This window comes from Hyla sarda, chromosome 3 (assembly GCF_029499605.1).
Source record: "Hyla sarda isolate aHylSar1 chromosome 3, aHylSar1.hap1, whole genome shotgun sequence".
NCBI lineage: Eukaryota > Metazoa > Chordata > Amphibia > Anura > Hylidae > Hyla > Hyla sarda.
Genome location: NC_079191.1, coordinates 164,453,979 through 164,480,837, shown reverse-complemented (window position 1 = coordinate 164,480,837; position 26,859 = coordinate 164,453,979). Strand labels below are relative to the sequence as shown.

The 26,859-nt window shown below is 43.2% G+C and overlaps 1 protein-coding gene across 4 annotated transcripts in view; it reads right to left on the bottom strand.

Annotated features, from left to right (window-relative positions):
- FGF12 (fibroblast growth factor 12) overlaps positions 1 to 26,859 on the bottom strand; it is a 513,249-nt gene that overhangs the window by 5,135 nt on the left and 481,255 nt on the right. For all 4 annotated transcript variants that reach the window (XM_056565423.1, XM_056565422.1, XM_056565421.1 and 1 more), the window contains one exon: positions 24,907 to 25,105. In XM_056565423.1, the coding sequence (XP_056421398.1) occupies positions 24,907 to 25,105 (199 nt within the window). The remainder of the gene's footprint in view (positions 1 to 24,906; positions 25,106 to 26,859) is intronic.

Sequence of the window (26,859 nt, the reverse complement as noted above, 5' to 3'; positions counted from 1 at the left end):
CATTTGGGCTTCATGCCCGCAGAGATGGACGCTCCGCTGTTTTACGCTCCTTTTCTGACCTTCAAGCCTTCTGCTCCACCTTGGAATTGCCTGTGCCTCAGTTGGAAGATTGGGACCTGATGTCTCCCCCTCCACCTTTGCCTCCTGTGTGGCAACCAGTCCGAGCTCGCCGGTCTGGTTCTCAGCGGAAGTCTTCACCACCCGCCCTGGGGGCCCCGGCTCGGGCTCCCCCCTGAGTTTCTGACTGGGACGTTGTATTTTTTCCTCAATACTTCTTGCTTGGGGGTTCCTGCTGGACTCTGTCAGTCCCCTGATTGACGGAGATTATCCCCTCCGAGCGGTTGCATTTGTTCTAGAATTATATTATCCCCATCATTATAGTACAGTTGCATTTTTTGGTCACCTGTGGTTCTTATTCATATGTGTTTTTTCTGCGATGGCCTCAGGGTTGGGCACCTACCTTTTTGGTGGTGGTTCTCCAGTTGGCTCCTTCCATTTCCCCTCCTGAGGCCATAGTTATGGATCGCTCATGCTTTGGTTCATGGTCCACATTGATGGTCCTGGCCTCCGCATTGGCTTCCTGGTCAATGGTTTATTTTACTATTATCTGTTGTACTTTATTTGTTTGTTTGTTTCTCTGGTATCTGTTTGGTCTTTCGTCGTTTTGTTTGTCTTTGTGTTTTCTCTTGATTTGGTGTTGTTTTCTGTTGGTCTTCTGTTGTCTTGTTTGTCCCTTTCCCCTTTTTTTCTCCCGCCTTAGATTCCCTTCTCCTGTCCGTACAGTTGCTGGTCCCTGCTCTTTTCCAGTCCCCTTTGAGGTTTTGGTGCTGCCCGGTGTATCCTACCAGGTTGTCCTTGTGAGTATGCTTCTTTATGGCTGTTTCTTTCTCTTCACTCACCCGCCATGGTCAGGTGTGTCTCCCTGAATGTTAAGGGGCTTAATTCCCCCACTAAGCGACGCCTACTTCAAAGGGAGTTGGTTGGTTTACATGCTGATATAGTTTTACTTCAGGAGACGCACTTCGACCATTCTGGGTCTTTCCAATTTCTTCAACACCTATTCCCCCAGTCTTACTCAGCTACCACAAGTAGGAAAACAGCGGGGGTGGCTATTCTGGTCTCTAGGTCCTGCTCGCTTCAAGTTTCTTCCTCTCTCTCTGACCCTATGGGACGATACGTAATTTTGGAGGGTACGCTGGGAGGGGTCCCCCTTTTGCTCTGTAATGTCTATGCGCCTAACACTTCGCAAATCCCTTTCCTGCGTAGGGTTTTTGCTAAACTCCAGAGGTATCCCCCATCTGCATGGTTAGTGGGCGGTGACTTCAACCTCATTTTTTCCCCATCCTTGGACCGCCATTCTGTTACTAGTGCTCCCCCTGCGCCTGCACAGCTGCGCCTGGCTTCGCTTTTTCGACGTCTCATACGTAACTCCTCGCTCTACGATTTGTGGCGGATTGGCCATCCGACGGAGCGCTCTTTTAGTTTTTACTCACATCCCCACAAATTGCATACTCGTATCGATTATTTTTTTGGGAATCTCCCTATGGTGCGCATGCTCTCTGATACTTCTCTAGACCCTATCTCCTGGTCTGACCACTGTCCAGTTCTTCTCTCTTTTTCTTCTACCCCTTCCTCTCTGAGATCCTGTCATTGGAGGATGAACGACTCTCTTCTTAAGACCTTACCTTCCCGTGAATCGATTCAGCAGTGTATTTCCGACTACTTTATCACTAATGATGGCTCTGTATCCTCTCAGGCTATCCTTTGGGAAGCTCACAAATCGGTGATCCGGGGCCATTGCATTGCTCTGGGCGCCGGTCTCAAGCGGAGCGCTCTGAATCGATCTCGGGAACTTCGTATGGAAATTGCTCGACTGGAGGCTCTCTTGTTGTGTTCTCCTTCTGTTTCGACCCTGAGGAGCTTGGTGGCGGCTCGGGCACGCTTAAGCGACCTGGCTCTCCATAAAGTTGAGAGGCAATTGCTTTATGCTAGGCAGCGTTTCTATGAGAAGGGTAACAAGGCCCACACTATGCTGGCGAGACGGTTGCGTGACCGGGCTGCTGCTCAATCCCCCTCAGCTTTGAAGGACCCTGCTGGGGTGCTTCATTACCACCCTGCTGATATCTCTCGTCTGTTTGTTGACTATTACACTAATCTTTACTCACTTCCTTCCCAGTTGCCATCCGACCAGGGGGAGAGAGTGGCGGCCCTAGATGCCTATCTTTCTCAATGTGGTTTGCCCTCTCTTTCAGGGACAGACCGGGATGCTCTTAATGCTCCTATTACTGGAGAGGAGATCTCTGAGGTCCTTAAATCTCTCCCCTCTGGCCGCTCCCCTGGGCCGGATGGCTTCCCTTACCTGTACTATAAAACATTTTCATCTTTGTTAGTGCCTAAACTTGTCCCCCTTTTCAATTCCTTTCTAGACGGAGAAACGATCCCGCAGCCTTTCTTGCACTCCCTTATCACCCTCATACCCAAGCCTGGTAAGGATCCTCACGATTGTTCGAGTTACCGGCCCATTGCCCTCCTTAACTCTGACCTTAAGCTTTTTTCCAAGGTTTTGGCAGTTAGACTATGCTCCTTCCTCCCGGCCCTTGTTCATAAGGACCAGGTTGGATTTATCCCTTGTCGCCAGGGTGGAGACAACACTAGGAGGGTAGTGGACCTGATTGATTTGATCAATCGGAGATCTGAACAGGCATTAATTCTTAGTCTTGATGCTGAGAAAGCTTTTGATAGGCTTGGGTGGCCGTTCCTTTTTGCTACCTTACAGAAATTTGGGATTTCGGGGAAGTTTTTGACTGCACTGCGGGGTCTCTACTCCTCCCCTACAGCTTCACTTAAACTTCCTCACTCGCCATCTCCTACTTTTTCTTTGTTTAATGGGACTCGTCAGGGTTGCCCGTTATCCCCGCTGATCTTTGCACTCTGTATTGAGCCTTTGGCTGCCATGATCAGGGGCGATCCGGACATAACTGGTATTTCCTTGCATGATAGGGAGTTCAAGGTTTGTTTATTTGCTGATGATGTCCTTCTTACGCTTTCTCGACCTCTACTGTCTCTTCCTTCTCTCTATAGGGTCCTGCATGACTATGGGGTGGTTTCTGGCTACAAGGTAAATCTTTCTAAGTCAGAGGCTCTTCCTCTTAACCTTCCCCCTCATCTTTCTACTCTTTTACGCTCTAACTTTTCTTTTCGGTGGTCTCCTTCTGCTATTAAATACCTTGGGGTCTGGATCTCCTCCCACTATTCCTCACTATACTCTACCAACTATCTCCCCCTATTCAGGGATCTCCGTGCCCTTATGGAAAAATGGCGCTCGCAATATATTTCTTTTTTTGGCCGCATTGCTGCGGTGAAAATGACTGTCCTTCCGAAACTCCTCTACTTTTTTGAAACCCTGCCAGTTCGGGTCCCGCTGTCGGCCCTGCGCTCCCTACAGGTGGCTATTTTTCGGTTCATTTGGGACGGTAAAAGGCATCGGCTACCGATGTCCGTGATGTTGGCTGGGCGGGCGTTTGGGGGTCTGGCGGTCCCGGATGTAGTGAAGTATTACTGGGCTGCCCATTTGCGCCATCTCGCGGCGTGGTCCACCTATCATGCCTACAGCCGCTGGATGGAAATAGAGAAGCTGTGGTTAGCGCCTATCCACCCTAACGCTCTCCTCTGGACTCTTCCTGCCTCTGCTCCTACTCTCTCCCCTCTCCTGGGTCCTATGGCATTTTCCAAGTATGTGTGGAATTACTGTTCAGTCAAATTTAAATTACTGTCTCCCTCTTCCCCTCTTCAATCTTTCCTTTATCATCCTAGTTTTCCCCCTGGCCGGACCTCTCTTATGGTAAGGGAATGGGGGTCTAGAGGCCTTTTTTGCTGGGCGGATGTAGTTGATCCTTTGATGCGTACCCTCTTGCCCTTCTCTCAGTTACAGTCTCGTTGGGATCTCCCCTCGTCTGAGCGTTTTCATTATTCACAGCTACAACACTTTATGTCCTCTACGCTGGGTGCGCTAGTGGTGTCTTCCCCTACGGGGTTTGAACGGCTGTGTCGTGGTGGACCTCAGGCGAGGGGGCTTCTCTCTGATATTTATTCCTTGCTAATCCAACCTCAGGAGGGAGTCCTGGTATCTCATCGCTATATGTCTCGCTGGGAGGAGGCACTTAATACTACTATCACTCTCCCTCAATGGAAGATAATATGGGAGCGGGCCTCTAGGGCATCTATATGTACGGCTTATAAGGAGACTCAATACAAATTACTTATGGGTTGGTACCATACTCCAGAGTTATTGAATAGGCTGAATCCCGATATCCCCCCCCAGTGCTGGCGTTGTGGGGTGGGTTTGGGCTCTCTGTTTCATGTTTTCTGGTCCTGCCCTCTTATCACGGGGTACTGGGAGTTAGTGAGTCGTTTGGTATCAGATGTTCTTGGAGTCTCGGTCCCTCCTGACCCTCAGGTCTACCTCTTGCACCTTTCACACTCTGCTCTGCCCAAAAAACTGTTTAAACTGGCTATGCATATGTTCTTGGCAGCTAAGACACTTGTTGCTAAATGCTGGAAGAGGACTCTTCCTCCCTCTGAATCGGACCTACTCTCCCGAATACGTGATATACGCTCTTTAGAATACCTCACTGCCTCTTTGAATAATACTATCCCTGCCTTCCTTTCAGTCTGGGAACCATGGGACCGTTTCTCTGACAGGCAACCTCCCTGAGGCGGCACTGACATCCTCCTTTCCCCCCCCCCCTCTTTCCCCTCCCTCCTTGTTCCCCCCCCCCCCCCTTTCTGTTTGTTTGTTTGTTGTTGTTTGTTCGAGGTTCTGTTGTCCTTGTCTCCCTTTTGCCTTTGTTTCTGTCTTCTCTCTTTGTCTTCGTGTTGTAGAGTCTTAGTTCTCTCTTTGAGTATTTGGCTATAAACCTATGTTTATTCACTACTGTCTTTATGGGTTATCTGGGATTGGGGCTAGTTGTATTGGACTTCAACTGTTTCTGAATGCTCTGGTCTCTATCTTAGCTTGTCATTTGCCCTGATGTGATCGCTCTGGGCATTGCCCCAGATTATGCTTTGAATGTGTTTTACTAACTTTCTGTTTTTTATGTGAAAATCTTTAATAAAAATTACAGTTGAAAAAAAAAAAAATAATGCTGCGCACTGTGGACAAAGGCAAATCTAGATCTCTGGAGATAGACATGTAACCTTGAGATTGTTGATATTTTTCCACAATTTTGGTTCTCAAGTCCTCAGACAGTTCTCTTCTCCTCTTTCTGCTGTCCATACTTAGTGTGGCACACACAGACACACAATGCAAAGACTAAGTGAACTTCTCTCCTTTTTATCTGCTTTCAAGTGTGATTTTTATATTGCCCACACCTGTTACCTGCCCCAGGTGAGCTTAAAGGAGCATCACATGCTTGAAACAATCTTATTTATCCACAATTTTGAAAGAGTGCCAATAATTTTTTCCAGTCCATTTTTGGAGTGTGGTGTGACATTATGTCCAGTTTGCTTCTTTTCCTCCTTTTTTGGTTCAGTTCCAATACACACAAAGGGAATAAACATGTGTATAGCAAAACATGTATTACTGCAACCCTTTTCTGTGAGAAATACTTACATTTCTTGAAAAATTTCAGGGGTGCCAACATTTACGGCCATGACTGTACACATACACACACATATAGAAACATAGGTAAATTAAATACTTTAATATCATGGGGCACTTCAAAGGGCATCATGTAAGTTTGAAGACTAAATATTTTACTACAAATGGGCACAATTGACAGCCACTATTTTTTTTTACATGAAAGGCTATGTTTGAGGGTGGGTTCACACTACGTGTTCTCCCATCCCGTATGTAATTCATTTCAATGAGTCGGCCGGAGTGAAACGTCCGGTCCGGTCGGCTCATTTTTGCGCCGTATGCGCTTTTACGACCGGACCTCAAACCGTGGTTGACCACAGTTTTAGGTCCGGGAGAAAAGCGCATACGGCGCAAAAATGAGCCGACCGGACCGAACGTTTCACTCCGGCCGGCTCATTGAAATGAATGACATACGGGAGCGCATACGAAGGCATACGGGAGCGCGAGGTTTTAGCTCCCCCCTGCCGTATGCGCTCCCGTATGGGAGAAAACGTAGTGTGAACCCAGCCTAACACTGCTTTTTTTGGCCTTTCTTTTGGAAATGGTTCAAAACTGTTGATTTATTACCCCAAAAAATAGATACAATTTTGTATAAAAGAAAAGAGGTAAAACCATCCCAAATGCAAAATTAAAGCCTTTCAGACTTTGTTTTGCCTATGAAATAGTCAGTTCTGTTTGAGACACAAAATAAGCATAACAAATGTGGTGTAAATATAGATAAACAGGGACTTCCTACCTCAATGTCCCCAGAATAAGCTGTTGTGTGAAACCTGAATTGGGGTTCATGCGGAAGTCACCGCCCTACTTTGTTAATCGTGTGATATTATTTATGTTATATGACACTTCAGGGCTACTGTCTTCTCCATTGATTTTTAAATGCTTTGAATTTGCTGCACCAGCTCTTCCATAGAGATACATAGAGGGGGCGTTACAGCCACTGCTTTGGATAGCGGATACGTTTTTGTACATGATACTTCTCTTTTAAAGCAGTAATGTGATTTACATAAACTTTTGACATGCCATCCTTGCAGCCAGATGAGGAGTAAAACACACTGCCACATGCTTTAGCCGGCTATAACTCACTATTGTAGTTGGTCTCAGGACTGAGACTTGGTGTGATCTAAACTTTTGACATGTCTGGACAAAATGTCAGAAGAATATATGAATGACACTAGTGATTTAAAAGTTTAGACTATGCTGCCTCATAAAAATACACAATGGATGATCCTCTAGCACGAATTTGATAAAAGTAATGTTTACCGTGTGCACCCCAGAGACCTTACCCATCTTTATTTACAGTATATGCAACCACAAATATATTTCTTTTCATGTCTTATAACCTAGATTGAAGAAAACAAACCTGTCACACTATATGCTTTCTGAATGGATTTGCTGGATATTAAAAGATAAGCAAAATCCTATTCTGAGAGTCAGAAATCATTCGCACAACTCATCTTTACCAATCTTCACAGCCTGGCAAAAAATAATCTGCCTGAAGGACAGAGGGGTCTAAGTTAACACTTCGATTCAATCTCCAATATTTCTGAAATGTAATTTAGATATTGTCTAATTTACTACCACTGATAACCACAATGAACATGGGGCACGCTTCTGTTTAAAACACAATTAAGTCCAATAGTCTTTCTTCACACTGTTTTACCAAAAGCTTCAGGTAAGAAGTCGATTTCACTAAAGAGATACACCAACGATTATTATCCCAAATCTGAGAGTACACAGTGTTCGGCCTTTCTTTAGCTTTTACATTAATGCATAAGTAATCAGAATATTTTTTATGAACTTATATTTAAATATATGTACCCCAAATATTAGGCTTTTCAAATATAGGTGCATAACTAATAAAAAGGAAAATATTTAGGGGTAAAGAGCAACTATGAAAGAAAGAATATGTCCGGCACCTGAGATGGAAAGATAAATGAAACTTGCTTTATTGTAGTCTTCACATAAGAGTCATACAGCAGATAAGAATTACTGACGCGTTTCGCACCAGCCAATGCTTAATCATCTACTAAATTAGTCTATGATTAAGTACTGGCTGGTGCGAAACATGTCAGAATCTTATCTGCTGTGTGACTCTTATGTCAAGACTTCAATGAAGCAAGTTTCATTTATCCTTCCTCTTGAGTGCTGGATATATTCTTTCTTTCATTGTTGCTGAAAAGCTGTGGCCTTAACACATCGGAGCCATTAATTGGTTTCACTTTGATTCCCACTTTGATTCCCACATGAAGAAAAATCCGGCCTAGGATTATATATTAAATGGGAGAACACTTGGGACGACTGATGTGGAAAAGGACTTGGGAGTCTTAGATAATAGTAAATTTAGCTGTAGTGACCAGTGTCGGGCAGCTGCTGCCAAGGCAAATAAAATCATGGGGTGCATCAATAGGGGCATAGATGCGCATGACAAGGAAATTATTCTACCGCTGTACAAATCACTAGTCAGACCACACATAGAATACTGTGTACAGTACTGGGCACCAGTGTACAAGAAATATATAGTGGAGCTGAAGAGGGTTCGAAGACGGGCAACCAGGGTAATACGGGGAATGGAAGGACTATAGTAACCAGAAATATTATCAGAATTGGGGTTATTTAGTTTAGAAAAAAGAAGGCTTAGGGGCGACCTAATAACTATGTATAAATATATCAGGGGGCAGTACAGAGATCTCTCCCATGATCTACCGTATTTATCGGCGTATAACACGCACTTTTAAAACTTAAATTCAAGGCAAAAAGTCTGCCTGCATGTTATACGCCGATAAATCTTTATGTCACTGATTTTAAGTGGCCGAGGCAGCGTCTGCTTGTTAAGGATTAGCAGCCTGGCCGCGGCCAGTGACCAGCGCGCGGCTCCCACTTTGTTTTTTTTTTTATTTTCCTCCCCTTCCCCCCCTGCTTTTTATTGTATTGTTTTTTTTTTTTATCTTCCTTACCTAGCCGCACTCGGCAGGCCAGGTCCGGTGTCGGGTTTTGCTGGCTGCGGTGAGAGAAGCAGGATGAGTGACTTCCTCTGCCGGCTGCACAGCTTCTGGGACGTCACTCATCATTCGCTGCAGCCGCCGCTGGTCAGTTTGGTCGCAGCAACCGCAGCCATTAGAATAGTCACAGCGGCAGCATCATTGAATGAGTGACGTCCCTGATTGTGCAGCGGAGCTCCAGAAAGTTAAACATATTTGTAAATGACTTCTATTAAAAAATCTTAATTCTTCCCATAATTATCCACTACTGAAGTTGAGTTGTTCTTTTTTGTCTGACAACAGTGCTCTCTGCTGACACCTCTGTCTGTCTCGGGAACTGCACAGAGTAGGAGAGGTTTGCTATAGGGATTTGCTTCTACTCTGGACAGTTCCCGAGACAGGTGTCATCAGAGAGCACTTAGACAGAAAAGAACAACTCAACTTCAACAGCTCATAAGTACTGAAAGGATTAAGATTTTTTAATAGAAGTAATTTACAAATCTTGAAGCAAAGAGGATTGATAGAAAAAGTCGGCAGAATTTACAAATCTGTTTAACTTTCTGGAGCCAGTTAATATATATAAAAAAGTTTTTTTTCCTGGATAACCCCTATAAGACTCCCTATAAGCTTTGTCACTGCAATGAGAATCATTTCCTTTCAAATTCTAGTAATAGTGTTACTCTTCTGCACTAAAAAGGGATGCCCCCTGCTGGTAATCCCACTTCATTTATTGGTATTGATAGTCCATAGTAGTGTTTTTTTTTTCGTGTATGGATGCTAAAAAGGTTGGATGCATGGCACTAGGCTAATTTTAAAGTATCTGGTCTCCATCATAAAAGAAAAGGAAAAAGAAGAAAATTGCAGTGTACCCATAGAGGACTGGTAAAAATGTGTTCATCCAACCGTTGCTAGTTATAAGGCATGGAGCAAATAAATATCTACTTAACAGGACATAAGTAAATACCACATCAAAACAACCGACTTCTCGGTTTTTAATAGTGTGTAGCTGCAGATTTGTGACTTTCATTAGGAAATCCACATAGATTTGGCAATAGAAATACTGTAAATACTAAATACTGTAAATTGGATATTATTTATTTAATGTATTTTTTTTTTCATTTAACATAAAATCCTAAGATTAATAAACAATTTTTTTTTTAATATGTAAAAAAAAAAAAAAAAAATCTACTCTGATATGTACCTAGCACAGATGAATATAAATAAAATACATTGTCACTTATAGCATAGCAGGCAATAGGCATAACTCCACTGGGATTTCCCATTTGGTAGATCCATGTCATTTGAGCTATAAAGTCTGTAATAGTGTTCAATTCTAAAATGTATCAACCACTGTTGGAGTTTATCATATCACAACCACATTGGGTGAGGTCTGCTGGAAGATAAGGAAACCACAGAAAAGAGAAGGTTCCACACAACAATTTTTATACAACCTCACATAAAGTGAAGCTTCTATTATTTGCTATATAATCTACTGAAGAAATAAGTATCCAGTTTCTGCTCTATTTGCTACAAATAGATTTTTTGGGGCTTTTTTCATGGCTACTGTAATTATGGCTTCCATCTTTATTTCAAAAAGAATAGGGGGAGAGAGAAAAAAACACACAGGGGGCGCTCCCTAATGAGGTATATCTACTGGTGTGCACCCTCCACCACACCGCAGTGATATACCGACCTTATTTGAGTTACACTATCGTGTGTAACTGTAATGGTGATGAGAATGTAGAAAGATGCTGGCTGCGGCGCTCGAACCGGAATCGGACTTCAAGGCATTAAGCCGATATAGAATATAAAAGAGAACGAAATGGGTACAAAAAAACGGTATTGGGAGGCACTGCTTAATTTGCGGATGTAAGGACAGACTCAGGCGGCACAGGACAACAAATATATTTATTGAGTATTTGGGGACAACGTGTTTCGGCATTCACTAATGCCTTCCTCAGGTCCACCTAACAGTTCCCAGGTTTCATTGGTGTTCAGCGTGCTTGGGTGCTGGTTTGGAGATTCTGCTCAGTAGCTGTGCTGCCGCGGTCTGACTGTCAGTGAATGCCGAAATAGGTTGTCCCCAAATACTCAATAAATATATTTGTTGTCCTGTGCTGCCTAAGTATGTCCTTACATCCGCAATTTAAGCAGCGCCTACCAATACAATTTTTTTTGTACCCATTTCGTTCACTTGCGTATCATTATTTCGAGTATACATGGGTTGATGGCCTGTTATTACTGCTTTGAGGGAGTTTTCCCAATATGTAAAATTCCCATTCACTGACCTAAAATAAGAAACAATAATATTTTCTATTTAAATTTACCTTACCTATGACCTTTTTTTAAAAGCAACACGAAATGACAATCATTGAGAGGACAAATATAGGCAGACAGCTGAGGAAGGCTCCTACGCCGAAACGTGTCCTTGTACTACACTATGGCATAATAAATATTCACTGTGCATTACTGGTGAGTGCTGGGTATCATCTTTCTACCTGTGGCTTTACCCTACCTCGTTCACCACCGACTATTGACACTAAGCTGCTGTTTTAAGAAAAATATTGGTATATCTATTATTATATAATGAGATCCTGACAATAGAGAAATGGCATAAATGGTGCAAAGATAATATTATGAAACTCAATGTGTGAGGCCAACCTAGCTGCCCTATGCGGACATTACAAACAAACCAATGAATCCATAAGAAGAAGTAAGCTTGCGTTACATAACAAACAAGGATGTTATTATTAATTGCTAACACATTAAAAGAATACCCTTTCCAAAAAGAAACAAAGATATAAGCGCATGTACTGCGTACAGCTCCAGCAGACTTGTTTACACACCCATACATCACTGGGGAGTTAATAAGGACTCACTGCACTGGAGAGATAGGGCCGACATGAGAAAGTGTAATGCTTTATACAAGGGAATTGATTGCACACCAAATGAATAATTACACTGTAACAAAACAGTCAGGGTTTCCCAGCTATCTTCCTCTCCATAAAAAACGTCCAGAGAGGTGGGGGGTGGGGGGGGGGGGGGGGGGTTAGCAATGCACTGTTGTATCAGGAAATTCAATGAATGCATTTGCTTTCCTATATGCTGTTTGATACCAGGAAGCGCTAAAAGGAAATTGCAGTGAATGCTGAGCTGATTTGCTGACTGAAGTCTCTCATGTTTAAACTAAAGTGCCCGAGGGAATCTGAGGAGGAAAATGCTGGCACTGAACAAGTGGAACATATCTCGTACGTGCAGCTTTTGCTTCAATTTTCCACGTTCTATGTTAATCACACGATCCTGCATAAAGATCCTGTCTCCTTGCTTTTAGAGAAATCTATTAAATTGTCTCATTATACGTACCATACTTAAATACTACTCCCACGTCAACTGCTAAACATCTTTTTATTTTTAATAATTCTTTTTTTTTTTTTTTTTTATCTATATAATATTTACTAAGAATTCTGGTGCTCTGGGTCATGGATAACTGAGGCACACTGTGAACTGGTTTAGGGAAAACAAAGAATCGGATCCAGCTCTTGCAAAAATAAAAAACTCGATTTATTCCAAAATGACACAATACAGGAACACAGGTAAGTGACGCGTTTAAAGCGCAAGGTTCGCTCTTAGTCATACACTGACAGCACACCTTGCACTTGAAACGCCTCACTTACCTGTGTTCTGTATTGTGTCATTTTAGAATAAATCAAGTTTTTATTTTTGCAAAAGCTGGATCCGATTCTTGCATTGCTGCGCTGGTGCCGTCCAGCACCTGGATCTGTGCTCCAACTGTCCAGGGCCGGGTGAGCTGGACTCACGCTCACAGTTTGGTGAACTGGTTTAGTTATAAATATAAGGATAATTTATTATATTCAAATAATGAGACACTGGATGACTGGCGGGTTGCAGGGCCCTTGCTCGAACCAATAAACAGTTACAACATATGTAGAAATGAAGATTGATGCATGATCAGTAAAACAAAAATGTAAAAATAATAAAACAATGGTATTAAATATAAGGTGCTTAAGCTGCGTTCAGATTAAATGCAGTACTTCCATAGATAACATGAGGGTGGAATAGGGAGATATGTAGTAATAATACTCTCCTGTATCACTCAAGTAGAGTCAATAATGTTAAAATGCAATAACAAGTAGTGTAACAGTCTATTGCTATGTATAGAAACTGGTTGCTCAGCACAAGCAGAACAATTAAGGTCAATGTGAACCAAAAAGAGGGAGCACATCTGAAAATGAGGACTTGGATTACGGGCGCTTCTCCCCCTTAGTAGGTAATGGTAGGCTTAGACGTGAAGTTCCATATAAAAGAAGGTTTATTGCAACACAAAGGTTTCGACTCGAAACCTTTGTGTTGCAATAAACCTTCTTTTATATGGAACTTCACGTCTAAGCCTACCATTACCTACTAAGGGGGAGAAGCGCCCGTAATCCAAGTCCTCATTTTCAGATGTGCTCCCTCTTTTTTGGTTCACATTGACCTTTATTGTTCAGTCTATTGCTATGGGCAACCTGTAAATAAGATACAGGCCCTCATTTACTATTGCAAACCCGACATGTTATGTCGGGTCGTGCACCATTTTCGGGCGCATTGCGTTGGAAACTGTAGGGAAACCTTAGTAAATACCGTGGAAAATAAATTGTAGGGAATTAAAACCCACAAAGAAACCTACACAACACTCTTAGTAAATGAGGGCCATAGTCTTAGCAGATGATCCTGTAAGTCTCTAAGCGAAAATGTAAATGCACACAACACTTATGGGTTATTGGTAGAGAGACACATTATTATATGTTGCCACTTTTTTTTGTTACCAAGGGCATATGTGACTATCTGGCTAGCTTGGGCTTTATTGACTTCCAACTGTCTAGAGCCTCTCCTACACCTTCTGCCACTATAAAATATTTACCATAACTTTATCCTACACTTTCCCTCCAAAAAAGAAAACGTTTTGTCTCTGTCAGCTGCATTTTTCTCCCTGCTCGTTCTTACAATTGGTTGGGGTCTGAACACTCAGACCCCAACCAATCAAAACTTTTGACAATGTCTTTAGGACACATCAAAATGTTTTATTTATTTATTTTTTTATACTTTGATTCTCGGCCAACCTGACCAACTTTTCGTGACTATTTTGAGGTTACCCACATTTACTGGCCCCAAATAATACTTTAATAAGCAAGATGTTTATATCTGAGTTACTTCCCAATACGCAAATCTCAAAGGGGTACTCCACCCCTAAACATTTTATCCCCTATCCAAAGATGTCTGATCTCAGGGGTCCCGCCGCTGGGGACCCCTGTTATCTCTCCTGCAGCACCCGCTTGTTTCTGGCATTTTTATTTTAAACTACCACTGCAGTTTTCAAACCAAAGCCATAAATGTATTCAAAAGAAGTGGGAAATATTAACTCCTTCAGGATGAAGTGCGTACCTGTATGCCCATCGCCCGGTGTTTAAAACAGGGTCACGAGGCATCACACCGGGTCGGTCCCGGCTGCTAACGATATCCGGGACCATGGGCTAATAGCGTGCGTCACTGATCGTTGAGCCGCGCGCTAGTTGATCGCCGCGTCTAAAAATGAAAGTAAACGCTTCCTGGCAGCTCAGTCAGGCTGATCGGGACTATCGTGATAAAATCGCGATGTCCCGATCAGCCAGGACGCGAGCGGAGACCCCCTTACCTTGCTCCGTCACGTCCGATCGGCGTTTGATTGTTCCAAGCCTGAGCTACAGGCTGGAGCATTCGAGCCCCTATCTCGCTGATCCATGCAAAGCTCATGCATCAGTGTGTGCAGTGTTAGGGTATGTTCACCCTGAGGAATTGGGGCGGAAATCAAGCAGAAATGTTCTGCCTCAAAATATTGTTACTTTCCCACAAGAACTCAGAGATTTTGCGCGGAATTTAGCGCGGCATTGGTGCGGAATTCGAGCGGAATTGGAGCGGAATTTGGGCGGAATTCCACACGAGGAAATAAAAAATTTCAAGCGGAGGAGGAGAAGAGTATAATATATATATTATCCTCTTTTTTTCATGCGGAAATTCCGCGCCAATTCCGCACGAATTCCGTACCATTTCCGCACCAATGCAGCGTGGAAATGATTCTGACTGAAAAAATAATAATTAACATTGATCTCTATGGGAGTAACATGCTGATTCCGCCTGAAAGAAAGAACATGTTCTTTCTTCAAGCGGAACATACTTCCTCATCAGAATTCTGCTTGAGGAAATTCCTCAGTGTGAACTGAGGGGCAGAAATTCTGCACAGCTCTATGGGGTTTTCACTGCTGAATGAATTGGAGAGGAAAAAGCAAGCAGAATTACTCGTGGAAATCACTCTCCAATTCCTCAGTGTGAACATACCCTTATAGCCCCCTATGAGAGCTATAACATTGCAAAAAAAAAAAGTAAAAAAAAAAAAAAAAGTTAACAAAGATCATTTAACCCCTTCCCTAATAAAAGTTTAAATCACTCCCCTTTTCCCATAAAAAAAAAAAAAAAACCTGTGTAAATAAAAATAAACATATGTAGTATCGCCGCGTGGGGAAATGTCCGAATTATAAAAATATATTGTTAATTAAACTGCACGGTCAATGGCGTACGCGCAAAAAAAAATTCCAATGTCCAAAATAGCATATTTTTGGTCACTTTTTATATCATCAAAAAAATGAATAAAAAGCGATTAAAAAGTCAGATCAATGCAAAAATGGTACCAATAAAAACTTCAGAACACCGTGCAAAAAATGTGTCCTCATACCGGCCCGTACGTGGAAAAATAAAAAAAGTTATAGGGGTGAGAAAATGATAATTTTTAACATATAAATTTTCCTGCATGTAGTTATGATTTTTGAAGTACGCCAATATCCAACCTATATAAGCAGGGTATCATTTTAACGGTATGGACCAACAGAATTATTTTTACAGAAAAATGCACTGCGTAGAAACGGCCCCCAAAAGTTGCAAAATTACATTTTTCCTTCAATTTAGTCGCACAATGAATTTTTTTTTCCGTTTTGCCGTGAAAATGCAAAAACTGAAAAACCCTGCGTCCTTAAGGGGTTAAGGAAGGATTTATACATCTCCTTACTGAATCCACTTCTGACTTTGGCTCAAAAACTGCAGTGAGCATAAAAATGCCAGAAAAAAACTAAATGGAAACCTAGCCTTACTAGATCAATTTTAAGTATTTTATTTACTTCCAATATTATCCCTTTCCAATATCTAGCCAATTGCGGACATCTTCATAATAAGTAGATCTGATTAACCTGATGGGTTTTACATTTTTGGCAAATTGAAGAGCCTCTTAAACCTATAGTTTAAATATAGGGCCACATCCAATTGCATTACCAACAAGCATTGAAATGGAAACTGCCCTCCAGATAAGAGATTTCGGTAAAAAGTGAAGTGTTTATATCAGATAATAAATGTGACCTTTCAACCTCACCATGAGGTCATTCTCAAGTATGTGACCTCATTGCGAGGGGTGGAAACGTTGCATTAATTATCAATTAAATCTCTTATCTGAAGTGCAGTTTTCTATTTCTATACCTTTTGGATTGCTAAGCTTGATCAGGTTTTAAAAAAAAGAGCACCCACGGACTACAATTCCCAGCACTGTGCTCTATTCATTTTGTTTGTTCTATTGTTTTTCTATTATTATAGAACAAACAAAATGTGCTCTATTCATTTTGTTTGTTCTATTGTTTTTCTATTATTATAGTCGATTAATTTTTTCAATAATTAAATTCTTATTTTGTTAGTTAAAGGGAATCTGTCAACTGTATATACTGCTCAGAGCTGCAGACATGGGCCGATATTTGATAGGGAAAAAAAAAAAAAAGATTATACTGGTCTCTTAGCTTATGGATGTTTGCCATGTTATAAAATGATGTTTTCCTTACAAGCTGAATGTTTCCATCATACACGCTTCCTCTCTACCCCATCCCTCCCTGCTTAGCTTCCAGCACTGAGCCCTGTACATCAATCATGCAGGGTAGGGAGGGGTGGTGGAGGGAGAAGGCACGCATGATGCAGCTCGACCTGACCAGTACGACTCCTGAACATAGATGAGAAACATCATTTTTAACTTTGCAGCTAAAAGACAGGTATTATCTGTTTTATCTCCCTATCTTCCCATGTCTGCAGCTCTGAGAATGATATACAGCTGACATATTCACTTTAAAGGGAGTCCACCATTACTTTTGGCAAAAATAAAAAGCTATTATTGCTGTATCTAGGATGTTATTGCATAATGAACGTAGAGCTGGCCTGTATGACCAATTATGTGCATCACAGTATTTTTTTAACTTACGGCGGTTCCAAATTATGTGACCTGCTGTTCTGACCCCCCCCCCCCCCCCCCCCTGGCCCAATCATGTGACCCGCGCGCGGTGTTCGGCTTCCTCCCCCCCCCCCCCCCAAATCATGTGACCCACCAGCACTGTTCTGCTCCCCTCAATTAATTATCAGCCCAGCGGGGTACTACTCACATATGTCAAGCACTGCCCTCCTCCTCTTTGTTGGGGGCCGCCGGTGATGGAACTCACTGTACTCACTGTACGCCAGTGGTCTCCAACCTGCGGACCTCCAGTTGTTGCAAAACTACAACTCCCAGCATGCCAGAATTTTAACCCATACCGCAATATCGGTTTGGCCCCTCCCCCTCGGGAATGAATCAATCAGCCCAGCGCTGCGCTATTCCCACATCGGAGAACTAATGCTATGTGACCTGCGAGCGCACTACTCACATGTCACCCGCATGCGCTGCCCTTCTCTTCCTGTTTGTTGCGGCCACCGGCGCTGACACTCTATACCAGTGGTCTCCAACCTGTGGACCTCCAGATGTTGCAAAACTACAACTCCCAGCATGCCCGGACAGCCAATGGCTGTCCGGGCATGCTGGGAGTTGTAGTTTTGCAACAGCTGGAGGTCTGCAGGTTGGAGACCACTGCTGTACGCTGTATACCTATGCCTGGGCTGCAAAAGATACAGAAAATAACTTAACTTATCTACGTCGGCCACACGCTGGGGACTGGAACGTCGGACAGCCATCAGCCTATCACTGATCGCAGCGATGTCCCGCCCCGGCCAGTGATAGGCTGAGCCCACTGTCATGTAAGAAGCCGGCCAGAGCTCCTTACATGACAGTGGGCTCGGCCTATCGCTGGCCGGGGCGGGACATCGCTCCGGTCGGTGATAGGCTGACGGCTGTCCGACGTTCCCGTCCCCAGCGTGTGGCCGACGTAGGTAAGTTACAGTTAATTTTCTTTATCTTTTGCAGCCCGGGCATAGGGATACAGCCTACAGCAGTGGTCTCAAACCTGCAGACCTCCAGCGGTTGCAAAACTACAACTCCCAGCATGCCCGGACAGCCGTTGGCTGTCCGGGCATGCTGGGAGTTGTAGTTTTGCAACATCTGGAGGTCTGCAGGTTGGAGACCACTGGCGTACATTATAGAGTTCCAGCGCCCGGCGGCCCCCAAAAAAGAGGAGGAGGGCAGTGCTTGACATATGTGAGTAGTACCCCGCTGGCCTGATAATTAATTGGGGGGGGGCAGAATAGTGCTGGCGGGTAACATAGGATTAGTTCCTCGATGTCACGACAGCGCTGCGCTGGGCTGATAATACATTCCCGAGGGGGAGGGGCCCAACCGGTATTGCGGTATGGGGGAAAATTCATATTGTGCAGCCCAAAAATGACGGTATTCGGTATGAACCAGTATACCGCCCAGCCCTAAATGAACGTTACCTTTAGTATCTTGATGTGCTGCATTGTCCAGGAAATAGTTTTGAATTCAATGTACAAATCAGCTCTTTGCTGCACTAGGGGTGTGACTGTGTGTCTAGAAGCACAGCTATGCCTGCCCGGACCCATCCTGTCTACTCCCATATCCATGCCTGACCCAGAAGAATGAGAAGGACAGGGAAGGAAAAGATAGGAGGGGTCCAGCTAGGCTTTGCAGTGCTACTGGCGGTACAGTCCCTCTCTCAGTAGGCCAAAGAGCTTATTTGCATGTTGGATTACATAAGATTTCCCGGGCGACGACACAGCACATCAAGATAATAATGGTTCATTACACAATAATATTCTCTATTCAGTAATAATAATGGTTTGATTTTTCCAGGACTGGTTGTGAACCTTTAAAAATGTTGTGGAAAGTTGCATGTAAAAATGAACCATGGTTTCTACTGGGAAGTGCCCATCGATTCTAGGTGGGGGTAGGAGGCTGTGATTCACTAGAGTTACACCTGATATTTAGGTATTGTACGCAGCCATGTTCAGAAGTCCGCTAGAGAGTGAATAGAGCAATGGCCAAGCATACATGTTACGCTGCATTCACACGGTGGACAAGGGACCTCTATTACTGTGATTAGTGAGTTTTTAGAATTCAGACCCCCACTTGGGTGTGGCTATGCTGCAGTGAGTTTGTGGATAGCAGGGTGGAAGGGATTTACTGAAATAATGCTATCCTCCTACCCACTGCAGCATAGCCATACCCCCTGGAGACCATGTGACTTATAACATATTGGGTGAGATTTATGAAAACCTGTCCAGAGGAAAAGTTGCTGAGTTGCCCATAGCAACCAATCAGATCACTTCTTTCATTTTTGAAAAGGCCTCTGAAAAATGAAAGAAGCGATCTGATTTGTTGCTTTGGGCAACTCAGCAACTTTTCCTCTGGACAGGTTTTCATAAATCCCCATTGTCTCTGGCTGCATGGAATGCTGGGAAAGTTGTCTCTGGCTGCATGGAATGCTGGGAAAGTTCAGAGAAAACAGTAAAATAGAAAGACTTGTACTATAGCACTTCAAGGAGTGAGTCCAGTTGTCGACGAATCCCGTTATCGAATAATCGGCCGATTCGTTGTCTGGGCGCCAGCTGTCATAACGGTGCTGCGGCCGCACGGTCACACGCTAGTCCGAACCGCCGCAGCCTCTGTTATGTTTTTAGTTTAGTCCACTGACCCAACCTCCACTACCCACTGCTCACCAATCGCGTGCTGCTGCTTCTCTGAACTCCTCGCCTCCCCCGCCGCTTGTGGACGCTCTGCATTATGCCTCCTCAGTCTGCTGTGGAGGACTCCATACTAATGCCACCGGTAGGACAGTTTCCTGCAGTTTAATGTGCCCTGCCACTGTTACTGCAGTTATTGCACATTGACACACACATGGGGGGTATCTGCAGAGCATTGCACCCTAGTGTCATCCACTAGGATGCAATGCTCTGCACATACCCCCATGTGTATAGTAGTGTAAGTGTGTACTACATGCACACTGCTATACACATGGTAGTATGTGCAGAGCATTGCACCCTAGTGTCTGTAGTACAGACACTAGGATGCAATGCTCTGCACATACTACCATGTGTATAGCAGTGTGCATGTAGTACATACTTACACTACTATACACATGGGGGTATGTGCAGAGCATTGCATCCTAGTGTCTGTACTACTGCATAAACCCCTATGTGTATAGTAGTGTGTGCAGAGCATTGCACCCCTGTGCCTGTAGTAGTACATATACACTGCTATACACATGGGGGGAGGGGTGCAGAGCATTTGCATCCTAGAGTCTGTACTACAGACATGGATCTGGTACAATGCTCTGCAGTCTGAAAATACCCCCATGTGTATAGGAGTGCTATTTAAAAAGTGTAAAGTATAAAAACAAACAAAATGTAAATAAACCGCTCCCCCAATAAAAATTAGCTAGCTCTCCCTTTTCCTATTGCTATACATGGCTAATTGTCTGAACTATTAAAATTAAATGTTAGTAAGGTTAGTAATTAAATGTTATGCAGCAATATGAAATGTACGCTGGTTTCTGTACAGGATCATTAATAATGACAGCAACCGGCATAAACGTAAAAAAATAAAATTAAATAAATAAAAAAAGTCCAAAATTGCTGTTTGGTCACATAACATTCTAGAACATTTTAATATGGCCATTGTACACAATTCTTCAAGTAGAATCACCTGGACCCCTTATTTTGGCATTTTGAAATTTTTTCCGATTAATCGATTAAATAATCGACAAATAATCGATTATTAAAATAATCGTTAGCTGCAGCCCTAAATAGAAGCATATTAAGCAGTATTATAACTTTATACCATGGGCTCAAAGGCTGAAGACAAAGGCCGCAGTGGTCTTCAACCTGCGGACCTCCAGATGTTTCAAAACTACAACTCCCAGAATGCCCGGACAGCCGATGGCTGTCCGGGCATGCTGTGAGTTGTAGTTTTGAAACATCTGAATGACCGCAGGTTGAAGACCATTGTTGACAGGCGGTGAAATGATGATGAAGGGGGGGGGAGATGATGACAGGTGGTAATGATGAAGGGGGTGTGTGGGATGATGACAGGCGGTGATGATGAAGGGGGGGATGATGACAGGGTAATGATGAAGGGGGCGGATGATGACAGGCGGTGATGATGAAGGGGGGATGATGACAGGGTGATGATGATGAGGGTGTTAATGATGGGGGTCTGGTGTATTTCACACCCTAGGCTTATAGTCGAGTCAATAACTTTTTATTTTATTTTTTTTTTTCCTGGGTTTTTGGGGTGAAATTAGGGGCCTCGGCTTATATTCGGGTCAGCTTATACTCGAGTATATACGGTACATAACAAAGCAGCATAAATAGAAGCAATATACCACATAAGCTAACAAACAAATCAAAGGTAGTACTTTTACAGGCTGGGGTCTGGTCATATGCTATAGAGCTTGTTCCTGTGTCTGGCAGTTGCTGTGCTTGAATATGGCTGTCCAGGGAAATACAATAAATTGACAGCACTGGGAGGAAAAGCATTCGGAGAGCAACCTGTCGGACTTAAAGAGCTGAATACATTTAATGGAATGATGGGCAGATACTGCTAAGGTTTGTGATAAAGTACATGGCATTCTCCAGTATACATAACTTCAAAACTTTTCAGTCTCTTCACAGAAAGATCTCCTAGCTGTAAATCTCTCAATAAATCCCATTGCTGTGCTATGGCTTGTAGTGAACATGTTACCCTTTTATAGACTTACAAAAAGCACAACAGACCAAAAATTCAAAAGGCAAGTAATACATCCTATATACATTTATTCTGACAGTAGAAAACAGATCTAATAGCAGGAGGATTTCCTGGTACTTTATAACAGAATCTACACATCAACTTAGCTTAGGGGCCTGTTCATATGTACAGGATCCTGTGCGTATTTGTTCTCCTTTCATAGCGTTTCATAGCGTCTGGGTCTCCTGCCATAGTGTTTCATTTCATTTAAATGTCGACGGACAGTTCACATGCTGGCACTGATGCTCCCTGAGCCTGCAGGACAGCTTGAATATCTTTGAAACTTGTTTGGGGCTGCTTATCCACCATTCGGACACATTTCATTTCCTCAGACAGTTCTCTTCTCCTCTTTCTGTTGTCCATGCTTAGTGTGGCACACACAGACACACAATGCAAAGACTATGTAAACTTCTCTCCTTTTTATCTGCTTTCAGGTGTGATTTTTATATTGTCCACACCTGTAACTTACCCCAGGTGAGTTTAAAGGAGCATCACATGCTTGAAACAATCTTATTTTTCCACAATTTTGAAAGGGTCCCAATAATTTTGTCCAGCCCATTTTTGGTGTGACATTATGCCCAATTAGCTTTTTTTCCTCAGTTTTTTGGTTTAGTTCCAATACACACAAAGGGAATAAACTTCCATTCAAGTCTATAGGATTTCTTTTATTATCCGTTATGACCAGTTATAGGCCGTCATGAATAATGGACGTTAGTTGTGACGGAAGAAAAAACGGCACATGCACAAATTTTTTTTCCGTCACAAGAAACGGGTAGATTAACGGCCCTTATTTTTAACATTGAAGTCTATGGCAAACGGATGAGCCTTTATGTCATCCGTTTGCACCTGGTTTATAATATCAGATATTACTTCTGAGCATGCTCAGAAGAGGTGAAATCAGTATGCTCCTGCAGTGCTGTGGGACTACTACTATTCCCATCATGGAGCAGACTTTTTTTCATGATGGGAGTAGTAATTCCCCAGCTGCAGATGTCTGCCTATGGCTGGGGAGGCAACGTTAGTGCTTGTACTTCAACCCCCATCATAGAACAGACTCTGTTCCATGATGGGGGTTGTAGTACAGGGTCTGAGGGATTGATCCCACCGGGTCTCACTTCTGAAACCCGATGCGATTAGAAGTTATTAAACAGGGGAGCGGGTGGCATGCTCCACTCCCCAGCGATGTACAATGTATTTACTTTCATTTTTTAAATTCCCCGCCGGGAGCCCTGAATGGCCGCCACTGAGGAGCCATTCAGGGCTCCCGGGGGGTGGTTTTCAAATTGAAGCGCTGCGGTGGGGAAAGATATATAGAATCGGGGGGGGGGGGGATGGATATATGTCTGGCCCCCATGGCGCTTCTATATATCTTGCCAACCGCAGCGCATTTATATATGTTCCCCCCGCAGCTAATTTGTATATGTTCCCCCCGCAGCTAATTTGTATAAGTTCCCCCCGCAGCGCATTTATATATGTTCCCCCCACATCGCTATAATAAGCCCCGGCAGCGCTATAAATGAAAAGTATTCTACAGCAGCGCATCTGGACGGCCCGATGCACTGCTGTTAGAATACTTTTCATTGATAGCGCTGCAAAGGAATTTGATTACAGAAGCACTGTGAGGGGCCAGACATATGGATATATGTCTGACCCCTGCTGCGCATCTATATACAGAAGCCGCTGCAGCGCTATTAATGACAAGTATTCTTTCAGCAGCGCATCGCGCCGCCCAGATGCGCTGCTGTAGAATACTTTTCATTCATACCGCTGCCAGGGGCTTTTGATAGCGCTGTAGGGGGAACATATATATGCGCTGCAGGGGAAACCTTATATAAATGCGCTGTGCGGGGAAACATATATAAATGCGCTGTGGGGGGAACATATATAAATGCGCTGTGGGGGGAACATATATAAATGCGCTGCAGAGGGAACATATATAAATGCGCTGCAGGGGGAACAAATATAAATGTGCAGCGGTGGGGGGGGGGGGGGGGGGCAAGATATATAAAAGCACTATGGGGGACAGACATATACCCCCCCAGCGATTCTATATATCTTTCCCCACCGCAGCGCTTCAATTTGAAAACCTTGCCGGGAGCCCTGAATGGCTCCTTAGTACCGGCCATTCAGGGTTCCCGGAGGGGAATTTAAAAATGAAAGTAAATACACCGTACATTGCAGGGAAGTTGAGCATGCCGCCCGCTGCCCTGTTTAATAACATCTAATTGCATCAGGTTTCAGAAGTGAGACCCGGTGCCATCAATCCCTCAGCCCCTGTACTATAACCGCCATCATGAAACAGTCTGTTCCATCATAGGGGTTGTAGTATAAACACTAATGTAGCCTCCCCAGCCACCGGCAGACTCCCGCAGCCAGGGAATTACTACTCCCATCATCAAAACAAGTCTGTTCCATGATGGGAGTAGTAGTAGTCCTGGTTGTGGGAGTCTGTAGGCTGAGGTGTTAAAACGGCCAGACATGAGGGATGTTCTAACGGGTCTTAACGGATGAATATGCCCCTTATTTTGACAGACATTATTCAGCCGTTAGCACCTGTTATTTCATCCTTTATTATACATCCTTTTTTAAACAGAAAACGGATTAATAACAGATGAATGCACATAGTGTGAAAGGAGCCTTAGGTGTAACCTCACTAGGGGACTGGTTTTGCTCATGGTCCTCTGGTCTAAAGTACAAGAGCACTATATCAAAAGTTTAAAGCGGTACTCCACTGGCCAGCATTCAAAACATTTAGTTCCAACGCTGTGTGCGCGCTGCGTGGGTCTGCCACGTCCCCTTGTGACATCACGTCACGCCCCTCAATGCAAGTCTATGGGAGGGGGCGTTGACAGACACTTGCATTGAGGGTGTGTGGCATGATGTCATGAGGGGGCATGGCAGACCCCCACAGCGCACATACAGCATTCGGAACTAAATGTTCTGAATGCTGGCCAGTGAACTACCCCTTTAAGTTGGTGTTATGGAATATTTTGGGAATATTTAAACACAAAGTGTGAGCCACAACGACCAGTTAGATTTATTTACTGCCATTGCCATGTTTTTATGTGAGTACAAAATACAAAAAAAAGGACTGAGTTTCAACCAAAACCATCTTCACAATCCAACAGGGTTCCACTCCATTGCAACTACAGAGTTATCTTTGCAATCTTATAAAAAAAAATCCAATCCGGCATGTTATGAGGCACTTAAACAGAATAGATTGTTACCTTCTATAGGTTTTGGTACAAAATGTGATGACGCTTTGGTCTTTTTCACTCGGTTCCCTTTCATAATTTGTCCTTCTTTACTGAGTCCTAAGAACCACTGACGGCCAGATTCCTGCTGCCGATAGAGTGTCGAGGAATAGATGACGTAGTAATTTTCAAACACAGACTCCTTAAATTTGCATTCTGGGGTAAAAATTTCCTATAAGGGAAAGATGAAAGATTAGATTACACACATGCCATAAAAGCTGTTACAATTGTTGTGTCACTAAGAAACAAATGGGGTCCTTCTCAGTATCCTAAAATAGTAATTTGTATATTCTATTCTGTTAAACTCCCCATCCTTCAGCTGTATTTGCTCCTAAGAGCTGCAGACAATGAAGCTGATCGTGGTGGCAACACTTATAAAATCATGTTTTTTCGCAGCCAAGTGTCAAGTAGGTGAGGCTAAATTGCTTAAAAGGGAAACTGACAAGCGGATCATCTGCACTAACCTGGATATACAGGAGGATAGTGCAGGTGACCCTCCAGTCCAGCTGTTCAAAATATATGAGTGAACATGTATTTATGTTAACCAGCGAAAACTAGCAATGGGGGCATTACTATTGCTGTGTCATCATTACTAATACATCCATGGTAAGGCCCCCATTGCTAGTTTCTGCAAATTAGTACAAATATATCTGAATGGCTGGACAGATTTGGATGATGTAAACATCATGAGAAAGAGGGTTACCTGCACAATAGTCCTGTATATTTAGTTAGTGGTTAGTGCAGGTGATCTTCCTGTCAATTTTCCTTTATGTGCCACAACCTGGCACACCTCCTCGCTTACTACCACCTCACAGACCATCCATAACTGATGTACAGAGTCCAGGATGTCAGTCAAAGAGGAGCTGGTAGGTTTGGGAGAGTGAGGAGGTTTGCCAGGCTGTGGCACTTAAGCCACTGGGCCCGCCTCCTTGACACATGGCTAAGAAATAAAAAGGTAATTTTACAATTTTGGCAACCACCATCATATCCAGGAAAGGTACAATTTGTTTTTATACTCTAACATCCAACATGTTCAGCAGCTCTGAGGCAAATACATCTGATAGATTCCCTTCAAAGGGGTTTCCGATAATCACAACTTATAACCTATACAGTGGATAGGTGATAAGTGTCTGGTTGATAGGGGCCCCAACTGCAGGGGCCATCAAAGATAATAATAACTGGGGTCCTGAGTTTACACGTGCTAAAACATTTTTAAATGCCAAAGACTCCCATCTGAGTGTTCCCAAATGTGATAAAAAAAGAACCATCCAAGCTTATCTATGTGTTTAGTGAAGAACGTCAAGGTTGAGGGCTAGCAGTATGGATATCCTATTTAAATCTCTTGGATTTCTGCATGGTAGACATTAGTAAAATACATTAGTTCTAGCTCGGGAGCATTCTGGAAGCTAAAGGCTCTTTACTTACAGTCTATCATTATTCCACAATATAATCTACAACATTCATGTGACAGCAAGGTTATCATAAATATCCCAGTGCTCAGTTACATGCTGCATCACAGTGACAATAAATCTGATATGTAATAATGCTATGGGCATGCTCTGAGAACAGCAAAGACTCAAAATAGATCTTTTCATAGTATACATATAAAATGTAAGGTGATTAGTGGCCTTCATTATGCATGATAAACAATAGTAATGGAATTTCATATACCGAAGATAGATTGTGGTCCAGCACACATTAAGACGATGCAACTGTAATTCTTATTAAAACAGACATTTCAGGAGAACTGACCGATCTTATGCAAGTTGATCATTTATAATAGGTATTTATAAATACTCAGTGAATGCAGCCCTCCACTTTTCATTGTGTCAGGTGTCTATTGATTTTACACCAGAGATGGCTCTATAATTTACGATACTTGATAAGTTATCTGGCTCAATATACAAAAAAAAAAACTTGCTCTGT